Source organism: Amphiprion ocellaris, chromosome 6 (genome assembly GCF_022539595.1).
Source record: "Amphiprion ocellaris isolate individual 3 ecotype Okinawa chromosome 6, ASM2253959v1, whole genome shotgun sequence".
Lineage (NCBI taxonomy): Eukaryota > Metazoa > Chordata > Actinopteri > Pomacentridae > Amphiprion > Amphiprion ocellaris.
The window spans coordinates 26,691,667-26,709,713 of record NC_072771.1 but is presented as its reverse complement, the minus strand read 5'-3'; the positions used below and the strand labels follow the sequence as shown (position 1 = coordinate 26,709,713).

At 39.2% G+C, this 18,047-nt stretch overlaps 1 protein-coding gene across 2 annotated transcripts in view; it reads right to left on the bottom strand.

Moving 5' to 3' along the window:
* unc5ca (unc-5 netrin receptor Ca) overlaps positions 1-18,047 on the bottom strand; it is a 193,514-nt gene that overhangs the window by 89,298 nt on the left and 86,169 nt on the right. For both annotated transcript variants that reach the window (XM_023280866.3, XM_023280867.3), the window contains exon 2: positions 7,321-7,557. In XM_023280866.3, coding sequence (XP_023136634.1) covers positions 7,321-7,557 — 237 coding nt within the window. The remainder of the gene's footprint in view (positions 1-7,320; positions 7,558-18,047) is intronic.

Below are 18,047 nucleotides of genomic sequence, written 5' to 3'. Positions count from 1 at the left end.
CAGTCAGCCATGTTTGTTGGTTTGGAGTCTTAATTTACCCGGATCCATGGCAAATTAGTTCTACTTAAGAAAATCTAGGTCTGTGCAATGAATTTGAAGTGGTTCAAAGTGATAGTCAGAGCCTGTGAACAGAGGCCTTGATCTAATTATAGAGATATTGGAAAATGTACTTTCCACCGTGATCATTATCAAAACACCAAATGAGGTAATACCTGTGGCTCATACCTACTATTAAGACAAGCTGCCCTGTATGCAAGCCACTGTGCAAAACAGATTACAGTATGCAAACACAATATAGCTGTTATGAATATGAAAAAAACAAAGTCACTCAGTTCAGCAGCTAAATCATTTGGGTCAAACATTAAGAAATGCATTTCGCAGCTGCGCTCAGGATCCCAGGACGTAATACATTACAATATCTGAGTGCACTCTAAATAAATGACTCTATTAAGATCACAAGAACGAAGCTTAAAAGAGGGTGACAAAAAGGCAAAAGCAGAATTTAAAAAGTGAGATGGCAACAGGAGGAGTGGCACTGTGCAAAAAGACAAGACAAGAGTTGTTGAGAGGGAAAAATTATCGAGTGTATTGACAGAACAGAATCACTGGGCTGTGACCAATTGAACGCTCAAAACGCGTACAGCAGACTTAAGTGCATGTTCACGTACATGTGTATGCTCGTGTACCTTCTCTGAGTGGCGGTGACTGATCATCAGAGTCCCACAGTGTGTACGTGTTTGCATGTATACACATGAATGTCACTGAGCGCGCACATTTGAGTCCTTCAGTCGCTCTAAAGAGGCAATGAACCAGGATGTTCCAGGACACAAGTCTACAGGGAACTGCAACCAAACAGTTCTGCACATACACAAACACTATCAGGCTAACAGACATTTAAATAAACATGCTAACAGATCTGCATTTTCAGAGGCACTGACAATCTCAGTGACAATAAAGCATTACCACAACAGAAACGTGTGCAAACACACACCATCAGCCAAAAAAACAGTTGTTTGTTTCTCTGTGTGTGTGTGTGTGTGTGTCTAACAAATACACAGATGTCATGAATATAGGGAGTCACAGAGGCAAACTTTTATGAATCTTTTATTAATCTTGACGCTTGTTAATAGTTGAGCTCAAACAATCTCAGAGGGAAATCGATAAAGAGACAGAGAAAGAGAGCAAAAGACATGTTAGGAGGAGGGGGAAAAAAAGAACTAAAAAAATGGCCGTAGAGAAGAATGGGAGTGAAGCCAGAAAGAGGGCGAAAAGAGAGAAGAGAAACATTAGGAGGAAGAGAAAGAGGGAAAGACAAAGACGAGAAGAAATCAATACAAGCGAGATGGCAGCAAAGGAGGGAAAGAGGTCACAAATCACCCAAGCCAATACAGTGTGTGCCAGTAATGCATGTGTGTGCGCTTGCATGTGTGGATGTGGAGTCACAGGTCATTGCTAGCAGACTAATAACCATTCACACTTTGGCTAATGGAGACAAAGTAAGTAACCTAGTACACAATATGTCATTAGCAGACTTCAAGGCTAATGGAGATATACTGTGGTAGTACGCGCAGTGCTTGAGCAAACACTGGAGAAATGCCCTTCACAATAAGATATGCAATCTAGACAAATTATGCCGGTTCACACCTTTAGTCACATTAATTCAGACGGAGGTATGGTAAACATGTTTTAGCAAATGCCGCCACTAATAATGATACTGTACTAAAGCACCTGTCCGAAGGAAGGTAGTGTTTTTTTAATCAGTTGCACTACTTTAAAGCTTTCTTTCCTGCCCTGTTTGACTGAGTTAGAAGAAGCGGCTGGCTGTGGTTAAGACCCAGCAGTGGGTCGGGTTAACTGTGTTTGTCAAGGATACTGTGACAGGCGGTGGAGCTGCTTAGGGAATCAAACCCGTTCTCTCCGGTTGGAAGCTGACCTCAGTGACCCCTAGGCCATCCCACTGCCCCTTTCCCACTCGCTCGCCCCGCATCCTTGCCTGTGACCTTCACCTGGCTTTCCAGCTCCACCAGATGAGGCTCCGTGTGAGAGTGCACAAAGTAATTTATTGAGCTGTCATGAAGCTCACATATATCTATGCTTTGCATTCATTACACAGACAATAAAATGTCCACAACACCTTCCTAGGGGTGTCACTTTCTATTAAAAATTCAAGGATATCAGACCGGATTTCACCTGGTGGAATTTATGCAAGCACGAGGTGAAAAGGAGCCTGGGAAACATGGAAAGCATTGGTGCTAAACGGTGGGAGCAAACATAACATGTTTAATGAATGCAATGTAATTAGTCAATGAATGTCAGTTAATGTCCTTGGATTCTGTGCATACAAGTAATGTGTGTTGCTTACATGAGCTCTGTTTAGTAGGCCATGATACAAACAGTCACTATTCTCTGGATAAGACAATGCTAATGAACTTTGCCATTTTGAATGTCAAAGACTGACAAAACTCCTAATCAGAGAAACAAGGTGTCACATGCTTTATACAAATTATCTGGGAGCAAAATCTTGTGTGAACATCGCTGCGGGATATTTTATTTAAATAATTAATTAAGTGTTTTCTTTCATTAAATTAGCCTATCTGAAAAAAACGATGGCCCTTCATCTTATTTGATTTTGCTTGAGAAAAACATAAGTGGGACAAGTAACATTAACGATCGCTTGCTTCTTGATCTAATCTTCTGTGGTGAGATAGTAATTCAAAGAGACAGAGAACATTAAATAAAACTGTGCCACTGTTGTTAACTGTATCTGTGTGTTTCCTGTTGGTGATATCATCATGTGCGCCGTGAAAAAGGTTCAGGGAACTTTGTTCCTTAAAAACAATTTCAATTATAGTTTGCTGATGATATCTGCTTTATAATGGCTTTGTGAAGCATTATGAAGTCTTCTGTGCTGCACTACATAACCTTCATAGAAAGTGCTTGTGTCATCATCATCATAATCTTCACCTTTCCTCTATGTTGCTTCTTTCAATAACATCCTTGCTACTTTCTTGTAAGTCACTGCTCTAGTCTGTTTGTTTATTCCAGCATTTCCACCCTATGACAAGAAACATCTGCATTCCCATCATTCGCCTTATAAATGCATCATCGTGCAACATCATACACAAAGCTGTCTGAAGCATTCATGCTCCAACTGTTGTTTGTACAATTTTTATCTTGATTCCTAAACAACACTGATCCAGCACTTAAGCTGACTTCCTGCTTAAATATGAGAAACACAAGGAGGACATGGGAGAGTGAGCAAGACAGACAGAGAGAGAGAGAGAGAGAGAGAGAGAGCACAGCAGGGTTCATATCATCTTTCTCCTCTGTGTGACTCCCTGATATCTGTTGGCCTTTCTAGGCCTCTCAAAGGCACCCTCCATCAGCATCCCTCCATCATCCCCGACTTCTCTCCCCTGCTTTCTCAAGCTCAGGTTTTATCTGTCTCTGCTCTCTCCGATTTCAGTCGGTGGAAATTAGAGTAGAGCACAAAACAGCATGGAGCGGAGAGAAAGGAAGAGCAAAGAAAGAAAAAGGAAAGGGAGAGGACGGGACAGAGAGGGAGCGAGGGAGCAAGAAGACAGATAATAAAAGCAGGACAGGGGTCATAGTTTCTGGCTGCGTCTGTGAAACAGCAGGAAACAAAGAGAGGAAAACAGCTTACAGAGTATAGGTTTTCACACAGACAAACAGATAAACAACAAACACACACAGTGAATTCACCAAGCGCAGATCTATAGCTTTCTATGTCAGTCACTAAAACTATGTGGCATGGAATATCTTTAACATCTGTTTGAATGCATTGACTGTAGATCAGAGGTGACCTCAATACTTTGGATAGAAGTCTAGTTATTATGACATCTGATATATGATGTCTGCTGTAATTGTTTAGCTCAGAGAAAAAGAGTAATCAAAATATTACTGTTGCACCAATCTTTGTGTTGTTACAAATTACATTTACAAAAGACCCATTTTCCTGAAAAATAATGCTCCACTTTCAGTCATCTCCAGACCTTAACAGCTCTTGATATTGCATAATCTCTCCTGTTTATTTATTTATTCATCATATTTTTATGTGTGTATCTGTATGGATTATGGTGTACTTGAGAGATTAAATGTCCCGTAGCAGTAAAAGAGCAAGAAGCCAATCAATTTTTTATGAAAGTGACATTATGATGGGTCTGAACGAGATAAATTAAGCATGAATTAAAGCACATCTTGAGCAGCTCAAAAAATGTAAAACCAAATCCATGTTGTACCCGGGCCTGAGGGTTATTTCAACAGACAAGGAAAGATAATATTAAAATGAAGTTGTAAAATTAAGTTTGAGACTTGTGAATGGGGTGCCAGACACCCACAGAAACTAAAAAAAAAAATGGACTTTTTTATTTGTGGCTGACTGGCTGATTCACATCTTTGACATACAGTACTTCATGGTGTTGGCCATTACACATTATCAGAAACCAGATCTACGGGTTGTTAATTGAACAGAATTTCCTCTCAAGAACACACTGTTGGAACCCAGCAGCTTGCAAATGAACGAGCTGCTTGACGGGAGATTAATAAACGACAAGCAGCTGCACACGATGTCAACAATAAACAGTGAGAGACTGGTGGAAAGAACAAGAATGAGAGGAAAACACATGGATGAACAAAACAGATTACTTGTCATCTTCTTACCATTTTCACAGACAACCAGTCACAGCAATGTACAATTATACGCAGGTGTTTGCACTTTCTGAGACAAAAAAAAAAAACAACCTAGGAGATACACGACTATCAGATTTATTATTTTTTTTAAAAGCAGCGAGAGAGATGAAAGAGGTATAAAAACGCTCAAAAGAAACATGCTTCAGAAAATCAAAAACAAGTTATGCAGCACTGACGGCAATCAAGTCGGGTTAGGAGTATATTATATGGAAACTGATATGAAACCCATCCTCCAAAAGAAACAATAACATTATTTTCCCTTTTATTAAAATGTTCTTTGCCGCTGTGTGCATCTAGCTGTGTTTCTATATTTGTTTCATGTATTTCATATTTATATCGTGCAGCTTTCGATGCATTTATTCTCCTCTTCCTTGACTATTCGAGTGTGCCAGCTGAATCAGGGGAAACATCAGACTATGCTGCTCAGTTGCTTCTGTCTCTGCTTGAGTTTAGGGACTGCAGCAGATACACTGAGCAACCAGGACACCCGAGGACAAATATGTCTGCTTACGACTGGAAATCTTCTTAAAAATATCCCAAAGAAACGGACCATGTATCAATTCTGTTCAGCTGCCTCGGGAAACAACGCCGGGCTGCTGTTGACCTCTGTATTTCATTCAGCAGGTCCTCGAGATCAGGCCTTTCAAACTGTTTTCAGCCCGTGCGTGTAATCATCCGCTCTGGGGACCCAGACTCATTATCAAGCGGGTTGGGACCCAGACGCTCAGCTCATGTCAACGATAAGTCTAAGAAAGCAGGTTGTGTGTATCTTTGTATTCCTGCCAAAGCAATAGCATGATTCATCATTACCTAGCCAGCAGAGTAATACCATGTGCTGTCAAGTGACAAGTGTGGAACTTTGGCTGCTGTCCAGTACATCATTGTGGATCCTATTAAACTGTCCTGTGAACATGGCAGCACAGCACTGACAGTGCGGCAGCTGTGTACACATATCTGACATGTGACCCATCTTTCCGCACAAGTAACTAAACATTTAATAATTGGTTTAACCCGTTTACTTACACAAATAATTACATTTTTGCATTTATTCTGATTTGCTTACATGAAAAATTACATTTTATACACTTTGATGAAGAAAGGATAACTAGTACAAATGACATTAATGATGACTAGTTTCTGTCATTAATCCTTTGTAGTGAGGCAGCAATACAATATGGCATTTAATAGTAAATTAAACGGAGCCATTGTTATTAAATATATCTGTGTATTTGCTCCTTGTAACGTCAAAATGTATTCCATCAAAAAAGCTTATGCTACCATAAGAGCAATTTCAATTATACTTTGATGTGCACAGACTTTTGTTGATAGACTTGTGGACCAGTGAGACAAAAATGCTAGCCATATCACCAAGGCCAAACATATAAAAATATGTAAGTAAAGAGCTTATCTTAACATTTTGAACCTCAAAACTTGCTGGCAAATTGGAAATGCATGTTATCTTAAAAAAGGAAAAGAACAACACTAAAATGACATCATTGATCAAAGCCAGAAACTGTCAAAACAGAAAAAAATCTGATCACATTTTCCACTCCATGACTACTCTTGAACTACTCATTTGTGATGATTGGTTCCTTTGGGAAGTTTCACCAAGTCTAAGCTTAAAATTGTAATGTTTCATCAAAATCATGTTACATTTAAAAATTCACAAAAATGAACAATTTGCTGTAACCAGATTCAGTACAGAACAAAAAAATTCTACGGTCCATAGTGCAACTGTGAAGCCATCAGTGACTCTGCTGCAACCAACAGTCACCTGACAAAAATTCAGATTAGAAATGTGCATAAGTAGTAAAATATCTATAGTCACCATTTTTTATAATATTGGTAACAACAAGAGGTACTTGGTGAAATGCTGTAAATGTTGATTAGATTTATTTTTTTAATTTTTGCAAAATATATTGTTTTTCTTCTTATATGATTAATGGGGTTATGACAGTGCCATACTGCCAAAAAGACATTCCTAAGTTCTCTCTACTTCTACCCATGATTGTGCTGTTTCCACAGATGTGCAGAACATCATAATGCAGTGAAAAATGAGCCGACAGGGAAGAAAAATGTGACAGAAACAAGAAATGCCCAGAAGGATTAAAAGAGGAGTAAACGGGACTTCTACCAGTACATTAAAAAAACCCTTTTCAATTGTCTGCGCATTGGATAAAATATGGCACAACCAGACATGAAGTATCAGAAATACTATTTGCAGTAGAAGTCAAATATATATCAGATGCATGTGCATTGTGATCTGGTTTTATCGTCTCTATTGGATTCTTACTTTTTTGTCTTATGTATCAGTATGTTTACTATAAAGGTGCCGACATCAGTCATGCATTTATGCTACACTCTCACATGAAGAGTTTTTTTATTCTTCAACTGCACTCCTTTTAAAAAAAATAAATAAAAAGTTCTCCTGAGTATGAACTTACATGTGTCTGCACTTCATTTTTCTGTCAAAAATGTCTCCAGTCTTGTAGAACAAGAAAGTTTGACTGTCCCAGTACGTCCACTTTCTTTTTCTTTTCAAGTAAATCTCTGGTTAGACACACGTATACATTCGTGGGTTTATAACTGTGTGCGCTTGACTTCACTCACCCGAGTTTTCGTCGACCCTCTCCTCCACAGTGTGGTCCTTCTGATGGACCCACTCGCTGTTGCACTTAAAGTAAATCTGTGTGGCAGGTGTGGCTTTGCAGTAGAGATTGACAGGTTTATTCTTGACAATGTAGCCCTCCTCAGGTTCGAACAGGAAGTGAGGTAAGGGCTCTGGAGGGTCAGATGGGAAGGTTTCTGGGAGCTCGCTGAGACTGAGGAAATCGTCGTCATCTCTCACTGCAGAAGGGAAGAAAAGCCAATGTTAAAATTCAGACAAGACTTTATTTTCTTCTTGATTAGTCTGTATTTAATTAACTTCTTTCGAAGGTCAACAAGGGCAGAAGTTCAGCTTGGACTCGGGAGACTCAATTCTTTCAATCATCTATTATTGTTCTGCGATTCACACCAGTAAGGAGCATCATCCAATGCTTTCCATTGAACTGAGCATGTATGAGACACTGTTATTTCCATTTAATCACTAACAATGGCCATGTTTAAAGCTAGTGACGTGAAAGGAATTTTTTTCTTTAACTAGGCCTTAAAATGCACCTTTGATCTCATTTGTGGTGTTTTGTTAGCTATTAGAGTCACTGAAAGTGCACACACAAGATCCAATTTTTTATACATCCCTTCAGATTAAAAGTTGGGAAAAAAACACTACACAATAGTAAAAAAATTGACTGAAAGAAAGACTCAAAGAGGGGTTAATACTGAGGAAAGCATAAAAACAGCTGAGCCAGTCATAAAGCAGGAAAGAATGAATGAGTAAAGGAATAAACGGGTGATTTTATTTTCACATCTGTTCATTTACACATTATTTATGGGATTACTCATAGAACCAGCAAAGCTTCTGCCTGAGTTATAGTTTGAAATGCAGTATAGGAGGAGTCCAAATGTTTGATAAATTGCCTAAACAATCAAACTGTTAGCTAGGAGATTATAGGTTGGATTTCTGGCATGTCAAGAAATTTGGTTCAGCTGTCTTACAGTTTAAGCAGTTTCACAGTCTGATTTTCCTCATGGCTGCCGTCAAAAGATCTGTTATAAACTGCAGCGAGCTCATTTTAATATCACTGGAGGAGTATTTCATATGTTGTGGCTAAAACTGTAGCCCTGACAGTCACTGTTGTGATATAAAAGTGAACTTTACGAAAGACCAGACACCATATTGTCTGCATCTTACAGCCATCTGCAGCTCCATATTTCTCTCCCTCTCCCTCTCGCGTAGCATGAGCTAATACAATGTATTGGATTCATAAAAACACACTGTATCTGCCCAGATTTAATCACCAATAAACAAAAATTCTGACATATATACCCACCAACACCTTACAGCACACCTACTAAAGCCACAACCTCATGCAAGTTTAAACATATAGCAATAGCCTAGAAACCCGAAAAAGATGAAAAGGGATTACGAGTAAAATGAGCAACATTTTATATGCAGTCCAATGCAGCGAGGAGTGCTCAGATCTGTGTATAGAGGAGACACACATACAGTGCCAACACAGGAAAGTCAGCTTCTCAGGACAAGACTCAGCCGTCAATCTGCATCTAAAGAATAAGGTACGCTATTTTGAAGAGAGCAATGTTCATATTCTAGAAGACAGATGATCTGAGAGGGGAGTAAAGGAAACCATCTATGCTAAACCAGAACAGGCCTTTGTAAATAGAGAAAGGGGGTCTACAACGCCACTTATCAGGTAGTTATAATGCAGTCTTGAGATTTCTCCTCTTAAAATTTTACAACCGTTTACACTATGAGGAATGTGAGTCTTGGCCATTAATAGGCCTTTAGCTATGTAAGCTGGGAGTGACTAAATATATCTGGGACTCCCCATTAGAGAGTTAGAACCTAGTAAGTCTTTTGGATATGAGGTAAAACACTGTTAAGAACCAAGTCCCTTTAACTGAAGGTGTTAGGATTACCATTACTAAGTATACACAAATGTACACAATTGAAACACATCTATCACAGTGCATATATACAATAAAAAATGATCTCAGTCATTCCACTGGGAGCTTAATTTAATTTAAAAATGAAATACTGAAGATTTTCATTTAATATAAGCCATTTCTACATCTGCTACAAACTTTACAAATATTTTCCACAAATGCATTATTATACACCTTTGTCTACTCTTATAGAATCTAAATCTGCAACTTTGAAATTTTTTTGTTACAAATTAAGCTATCAAGAACAGTAGATGTTGAAATGGGCCGGAAAAGTACTGACAGAAAGATAGACAGGAGGAAATAACTGAATAGACAGTGTGGCCAACCCTGAGGGCACCAGGAACTTTATCCTCCTCCTCCTCTGTCCTTCTTCCTCTCCTCCACTGTCTTTTCACTGTCCAAACTTCACGCCCACCCATGGCCTCAATCAAAGGGACACTGAGAGTGTTTTGTCACAGGGTTGCCAAGGTCACCAAAACACAGAGGATTACAAGAGCAGGTGGGAGGGAGAGGAAATGGCCTCTTTCTTTCTTTCGTTCTTTAAGTCTTAACTTTCTTTCTCTTTCTCTCTCACAGACATGCATGGGCACAAACACAATGCACACACATTGAAAGCACATGCACACAAACACTTGCACATTTTGTTTCTAACTTGTAATTTCCCTCCACTCCATCATCATCCAGTTTCATTAAGTCCGTCTAGCCCTTCGGCTGTGTGTATGTGCTTCTGCGTGTGATTGCCTCACCTGGAGTGCTGTGACTCATGGGAAAATTCGAACACACAACGTTTTTGACACAGCGTCACGGTTTAACCTCTTTTCTTCCAACCCTAATGTGTCATGACGACACATAAACACTGCTGAAAACACGACCACACAATATACAAGTCATCTACACATTATTGTGCATGTACCTGCCCGTGCACACACACACACACACATATATACAAATCGTTCATTCCTCTACCTTAATTGTGTATATGTCTGTGGTCCTTATCTTGGAGAATAGCAATGCGCTGTGGGCTAGGAGCTAAAAGCAGCTTAGGTAAAACAACGAGACACAAATAGGGGAAAAATGGAGTAGGCAGCATCCACACTTTGATGTCATGAAGCTGACATTTTCTCTGTTAGTTCTGTAATTAGTTCTCTGAGAGTATGAAAATTGGTAGACATTTTCACTGCGTAATTTCATTATCTGTGGGAAATTCTCTCCCACTCTTGGTTATTTATCCAGTGTCATGTTCAGTCATTTCTCTGCCAGTCTTTCACTAGCTGCTGCACCGCCTCCTCTCTCTCTCTACACTCTCCTTTTTAGACCCCTCCTGCTTTTCACTTCACTTTGCCCCCAACACTCATTCTTGCCCTCATCTGTCATTCAGAGAGCTGAGGGTGGGTGGGTGGGTGGGGGTTCATTGCTCCAGAGCGACCACAATAAATTATTGATTGGCACAAGAAACATGATAGCCAGAGAAAAGGGTGGGTGGAGTGAAGAAATTATGGAGGAGGGGGGTGAAGAAAATTTTCCCCATGAATAAAAGCTTTGTTTCGGAAATGCCCACTATTTCCTTTCTCCCCTGCACCATCTTCCAGTCTTCTTCTGCTCTCACCGGCTCACACTTGTGCTCTTCCTATCCTGTCTGCCTCTTGCTTCGCCTCCTTTTTACCCCGAATCCTGCTCTCCTGACAGAGTGACTTACTGGCCCTAACAGCCCAGCTCATAAACGTCTTGCCTGAATGCTGTCATCAGTAATGGATGGCTGTAACAGAACAATGTCCAGGCTCGATTTACGGCATGTAGTAAATATGTACCCAGGGCAAAAAACACATTTATTCCCTTCGCTCAAGCCTGTAGGCCTGCCCATCTCAGAACATCTACAAACCCAACCAATGAATATCGGTAAATCTGTTAAGAATGATGTCATCAGAAGTGACCAATCATGTTTGAGTGTCACCGACATTGTCCTGATTGATCGAATGGATAGAGGAACTGATTTATCATTGACAGACTGAAAGAAAGGAGGTAATGGAAGGAGGAAAGAATTATGAAATGAGTCTATATTATTAACATTATTGGATATGCAAGGCCTGCACCACATTACACATAGTACAATACTTCTACTGTAAAAATAGCAATGAATTGGTCACTCACAGGCATCGATTTGGGCAGTAAGAACATTTTACTATGGATGTTAATGCGTTGCTGAATATTTTTCTAATGCAATCTTGTACTTCTAACGCCTCACAGTGTTTCTCAGTAAGGCCAGGACAGTGGACAAGTGACATTTATTAGAGCCTTACTTTGCATAGTGGTCATAAGTTGAAATAACTCAGTTTGAATCAAACATATGCCCTTAAGCTCATTTAACAGCAATACTGATGGCTGACACTGTAACATCCCTAATAAATACACTAGTATATTCAAGATTCCAAAGCTGAATAGTTGAGAAATATGCAACCACATCTGCAACCTAAAGTAAGTCAGACTTAGCCATATAAGGTCAAAATGCATCATGGGTAGAAGTGTGTGTGTGTCTGGGTCTTGTGTTCTTGGTGCTGTAAGTGGTCTGTGATGTGTATCAGTGCAGTAGCCGTGGAAATCATGAGATTATACTTCTTAATGTCTTATCAGCTAGTTAGAATCTGCAGCAGCTGCAAAAACACACTGAGAAAAAGGCGCCCTCACATACACACACATACCGTAAACAGACGTACAAACACACTTTTCAAACTGGTACCCCCTTTACCCCTAATCCTCTAACACAACCACTATCAAACACACACACACAAACACAAGCAAGCAAACAAAGCTCAAACAATCCCTACCTATCTGAGAGACTTTTGCTGCCAAATTACACAAAATCACATGCACAAATACACCGACAAAAATAAAACACACATGCCCACGCCAACACAAAGGTGCAAAAGCATTTGTGTACGCTAAGGCAGAAAGAAAAACACAAGGGCTCACATATTTCTCCATTTTCTCGCCATCTCTCTTCCTCTCTCTTTCCGTCTCGCGCACAGATTGTTTCACAGAGGAAAATACAAATTCCCATCATTGGCACTCATTTACCCAGAGCTCCTGCCCACCAGAACCCTCGCCGATAATCATCCCCCCAAAACACAGCAACAAACACACAGACACACACACACATACACACACTTGAGACTTTATTATATCACATTCTGCTTAAAATACCCATTTGAATTCTCCAAAAGGTTTGGGGACGCGGTTCAGGGAGTTGAGGTAGATGAAGTGAGGGATGAAAATTGAGAGGAGTGAGGGATGATGGGACGGCAGAGAGCTTGTGAATCATTGCTGTGGAATTAGATGTACTGTATGATGTCAATCGTTTTCACACAGGCAAAGACGCACACACACAAATGTGCAGCTAGGGAAAAACATGCAAGCAGAAAGTATGCAACTGAAGCCACCAAGAGCATGTGTTTCTCTGAGCACACACACATACACCACTTCTAAGTAGACAGAAAGATATTCAGCACACACACACACACACGCACACACACAGCTGTAGAGATAAAATTATCTTATCAGCTAATAACCTATAGTGCAGCACTTGAGTGTTTCTGCTGTCGTCTCTCTTATTTCCTCTCAGCTGCTTTCATAATTTGCTGTCATTACTACTTTAAGAAAACAGCGAACGGCTTTTATTATTCTCTTTTGAAAACATTTTTTTTCAACCTCCCACTGGGGATTCAGTTCTCAACTTTCTTAAGTGTTTACCCATCCGCTGTTCAATTATTCATGCTTCGAAACAATAGCTGTATGTGGATAAGGTTTCCCACTTTTGCCTGAAGAAACACCTGAAAACCATGGTCACTGAGCAGAGCGATAGAGAAATTTCATTAATAAAGGCATTAATATAGAATAATCTGGTCAGCAGTATGCCACTGTACCTTTAGGGTAGCCTTTGTTGAAAAGAAAGGTTATTGAAGAAAGTGTTTACAATCTGTTTTAATAAGAGAAAAAGTTTGTGTTTTTTTTAAAGCCTATTTTTGCAAAGTCTCTTTTTCTCACAAAGTTGTTTTTTTTTTCCTATTGTGAGCACAAGAGGACAAATCAAAGCACGGATTGAAATGTTGAGGGCATTTGGGAACTGTTCACCAGTGGACACAGAACAGAAAAAAAAAACTATTAGTTCCAGTAACCACACACTCCTTCTAATCTTGCCATCTTCCTCCCTTTCTTTCATGTATTTTGGTTTGTGTTTTCTTTCTCCCTCGCCCTTCTCCACAGTTGTTTTCACACAATAAGTGCTTTAGATGAGGGTGATAAAGTAAAGACCAGCAAAGTCATGCCGGTTGACAAACGACACGATAAAACATACAGTACCAGTATGCAGGCGTGGGGAGGGTGTGTGTGCATTTCTCACAGTCAAATATGCTTATAAATAAAAGAGATCAAGGGTGGGTTAAGTCAGTTGATCTCGTTCTCGTAGCTTGCCAGGGAATTATACACCATGTCCCGGAATGTCATATCCTTTCAGAAACGAGACACCGAGTGGTCACACATTATCTGCCTCCATTTGAAGCTTGAGGTTTTAAAAAGCCACATTATTAAAGACAAGAGTAGACATGCAAAGTGAGAGAACTTAATCATCCATTACCTTTCTCCACAGGGATCAATTGCATTTACATATATTTGAATATAAACTTAAAGAAAACTAAATTATACAGTGCTATAGGGAAACTTGTACAATTTGATGCAAACATATACAGCACCCCTGCAGTGGACCGAATCATTAGGAAGAGCATCAAACTCACTTTAGGTCTGGAGTTACTGATTCAACTTTAAGGTCATTTTTAAATTTTTTTTTATGTCGATTTTCAGATAAGATCTAATACAAAAGAGCATCTGCATTATTTTACATGGCAGAGAAGTGCCTCTAAGACTGGGTGACCAATCATGTCAGTTTGCTGACAGGATTAACCCCCACAAGATATAATACTGCCTGCACGGCACACTCCTTGTCATAGCCAATTATTTATCCACCAGGCTTTCAGAGTTATAATAGGCAATTCATAACAGCAGAAAATACTTGAATGCTAGACTACCTCAACATGGAGCCGTCAGTGACAGCTGGTTGGCGTCCTCTGACTTTAAATGTGCGTGACATATTAGGCCCCAACTAAAGCCTGGAACTAGATTTACAGTCCTGCCTGAAGAGGGGTGACTCAGTCAGGCTACAGCTGGTCTCAGTTAACAAAGAACCAAAGAGAAGCACTGCTATACTGAAACAGAATAAATCTAAGGTATCCTCGTGGAGTAGTGCTTAAAACACACAATGCTTACCAAAATCTACTCCATAGAGCCTCTAGCATAGCAAAATCGCATTGTCAAACAGCAATATTTGACACAATAAGTAATTATTTTCAATTCAAATAAATTTTGGTTGACAGTTGAATCAATGAATAGATACATACGTGTGTATAATTTTAAAATTATAAAATTAATACAATTTTAAAATGGGTCATATAAAAAAAGTGATTTGGATGATTTAAAGCCTGGATTTAGTTTGTTTTTTTCCACTATATGACTATAACAAAAGCATGAGTAGTTCAAGGACCTTCAGAAAGTTGAAAATCCACAGATTCATTCTGTTTTCACAGTTTCTGGGTCTGATGCTGAAGGCGTTATTTCTTCTGTAATTAATTAATCGAAATTCACGCGTTGAAGTCCCAGCCCTAATATATATGTATGTATGTATGTATGTATGTATGTATGTATGTATGTATGTATGTATGTATGTATGTATGTATGTATGTATGTATGTATAGATAGATAGATAGATAGATAGATAGATAGATAGATAGATAGATAGATAGATAGATAGATAGATAGATAGATAGATAGATAGATAGATAGATAGATAGATAGATAGATAGATAGATAGATAGATAGATAGATAGATAGATAGATATATGAAGAAGACAGGACAGTAAGAAAGAGAAAAGAACCAGTGTTCTGCCTAAGAGATCATATAAAATAGTCTTTCTTCTCCCAAAGTCAGACTTATTTGATTTTTATGTCTCTTTTATAACAAACAATGTTATGACAACTTTTTGATTTTTTGCATTTTATATACACATGTATATGCCAGAGATATCACTGCATGCTAAAATGTATTCATACACTGACAGTGTGGGGTGATATTCATAGCTGGAATAATTACATTAAAGCCTCACACACTAACAGACACACACGTTCAGCAGCAGCTACATACAGTATATGAATACAAATCCCTCACAGACTCTCGCACACACCGACAGGAGCGGTATCTGTGACACGCATATTTTATTTATTCATAAAATTATAATTCTTAAAGTTATGCTGAGTTTAGTTATCAGGTCAGAGCACGGCTAAAAGTGCACATTACTGTGTGTGGAAGGCAGACGGTCAGTGGCCATGCATTTTTAAACAGGCTTACTGTAAGTCTATGCCATGTGTATGCATATGTGTGTGCATGAGAATTTATGCAGATGCTTTTTATTGCATCTACAGTTGTATGTGAGCACATTTGGTGCATCTGAACATGTGTGAATATACAGTAGGTGGGTATTTAATGTTTTATAACAGAACTGTGCATGTTTGCACATGTGCCTGCATGCATGTGTATTTCCATAAGCAGTTCAGTTCGAAAAATTTCTTTAAACAGTTTGCAGTGGCTTATATGTGGAACAGCTTAAACTTTGAAGGTTCAATTCTTTTCACATATTTAAATTCTTACCATTTATTTAGTATATTTTCCTTTGGATTTTAGCAGTGCATACAATATGGCTGTAGGGATGGTTAGCCATTCCACCACTTTAGGCTCAGACTCAGCAATTAGTGGATAAACTACCATTCAACTCTGTGTAGTCATTCTTCATACATAGGGGATGAAGCCTGCTGACTTTGATGATACACTGACTTTTTGGATATAACTTCTTTCACAGTCTTTGGTACAAACTCCAATTTAGCATACTAATTATACCCAGAATATTAAGACAAAAAAAAATAAATCAAAGCGCTTAACAGTTTCTGCAACAAGGTTTTTCTGGAAAGTTAATATAAACTGCAAGGATTGAATATCACTGATCAGTTTTCTTATTTTGAGGTCATAAAGCTCAAGATGAAAGAAGAGTAATAAAAAAAGGAAATCAAAACACAGGAGGAGAGGAGTAAAGAGAAAAGTATTTATCATGAAGAAAACCAAACTATAAAAGAAAAGTGTTTCAACACTGGACTTGAGGCACAAATATTTCATATTTTGGTTGGCTGAGTACACTGAGACACTGACATTTGGGTATAAATCACACATATATACAATTGGGCACAGACACATTTTAAGCAGGGACACATGCAGCACTGGAGCAGCTGATGAGTGGGCGTTTGCAGGTAGGCAGTGTGAGAGCACTCTCTAGCTATTTTTTAAAGTCATCTCTGCCAAGCAATGCATGCACACAAGCACACAGACGGATACTTAATTGGAGTGTATGCACATCTCTGTTTGTCCTCCTCTGCTGCCATTTCCTGTGTTATTCTACAGCTTCACTCTTTTCCTCTATCTTTGCCATTCCTCTATTTTTGTCTTTCCCTTAGCCTTAAGCATGTTTCCATACTGTAAGCTTTTTCCTTCGCATGGTTTCTTTGTCACTCGAAGATTTTGTAAATTACCATGGCACTAAGGCTCAGACGGAGACAGGGGTAAGCTATACAGTACACTGCTCTATATGGAGTACTTTGGAGTGAATATGCCTCGTTTGTCCTGAAATGGCTCTTAAGCCAGAGCTTATCTCCAGTTTCTGCAGTGCAAGTCAGCTTCAGTGGATGGATACACCTCAGTGGGCACCACAGGATGGTTCGCAGCAGGGGCTTAAATCAGATGCTGCTCTTTCAAGGTTGAGCATCAAGAGATGAAGTTTTGGTTACAGTGTTTTGTATGTGTATCTTTCATACGGCTCAGTACATGGGTGGAACCCTAAATGTCACACTATCAGCCACTGCGATCACGGCGAGACCAGATGAGAGCAAATCTGTCTGAGTCCTCGGCTACGCTGTGGGTTTTAATTCCACCTTCTCCTTCTGAAATAGGTCAGTGGTGTGAGAACCAGTAAATGCAGGCCATTTAGGGCAAGTCTCATCTCTCCCATCTCTCAATTCCATCCCTTTCCTCCTCAATCACACAAGCTAACAACCGACAACAGACTGTAGATTTCTGTCATGTTGCACTCACAATTTCATTGTATTCACAGTTCCACAAACATAACCTGATAATTTTTACCCACTACATTCACAATATTTTGCTTATATGTATTTTTGTGTAAAACATAAAGGACTGCAGTTCACAAACTTTCACAAGTATAATTCACAAAACTCTTCAATGCCAGGGTCTGTCAGAAACTGAATAATGTAGTGATACTGCAGTAACACCAAAGCGCTCAGGCAGGAGAAGAACAGATAAGAAACCAAAGAGAAACAGGCAGCCACATGGGCAGTCAGAGAAAAATAATTAGGGTCATTTCACAATCATGAACAACAGTTATCAGTTCTGTAATGCACAAGTTTCGTTTTGCATTACGCATGCAAATGTACGCACATCACACACATACACATGCAGATGGAATATCTCATTCATATGCATAGTCTTATGTAAGCTTGTGGGGGTACAAACTTGTGCAAGTTGCTGTGTAATGTTATCTTCCAGATGGATTCTGTCTCCCTTATCCCAGGCCTGAGGGAAAAGCAAGGGTTCGCTTTCATTCATGTTC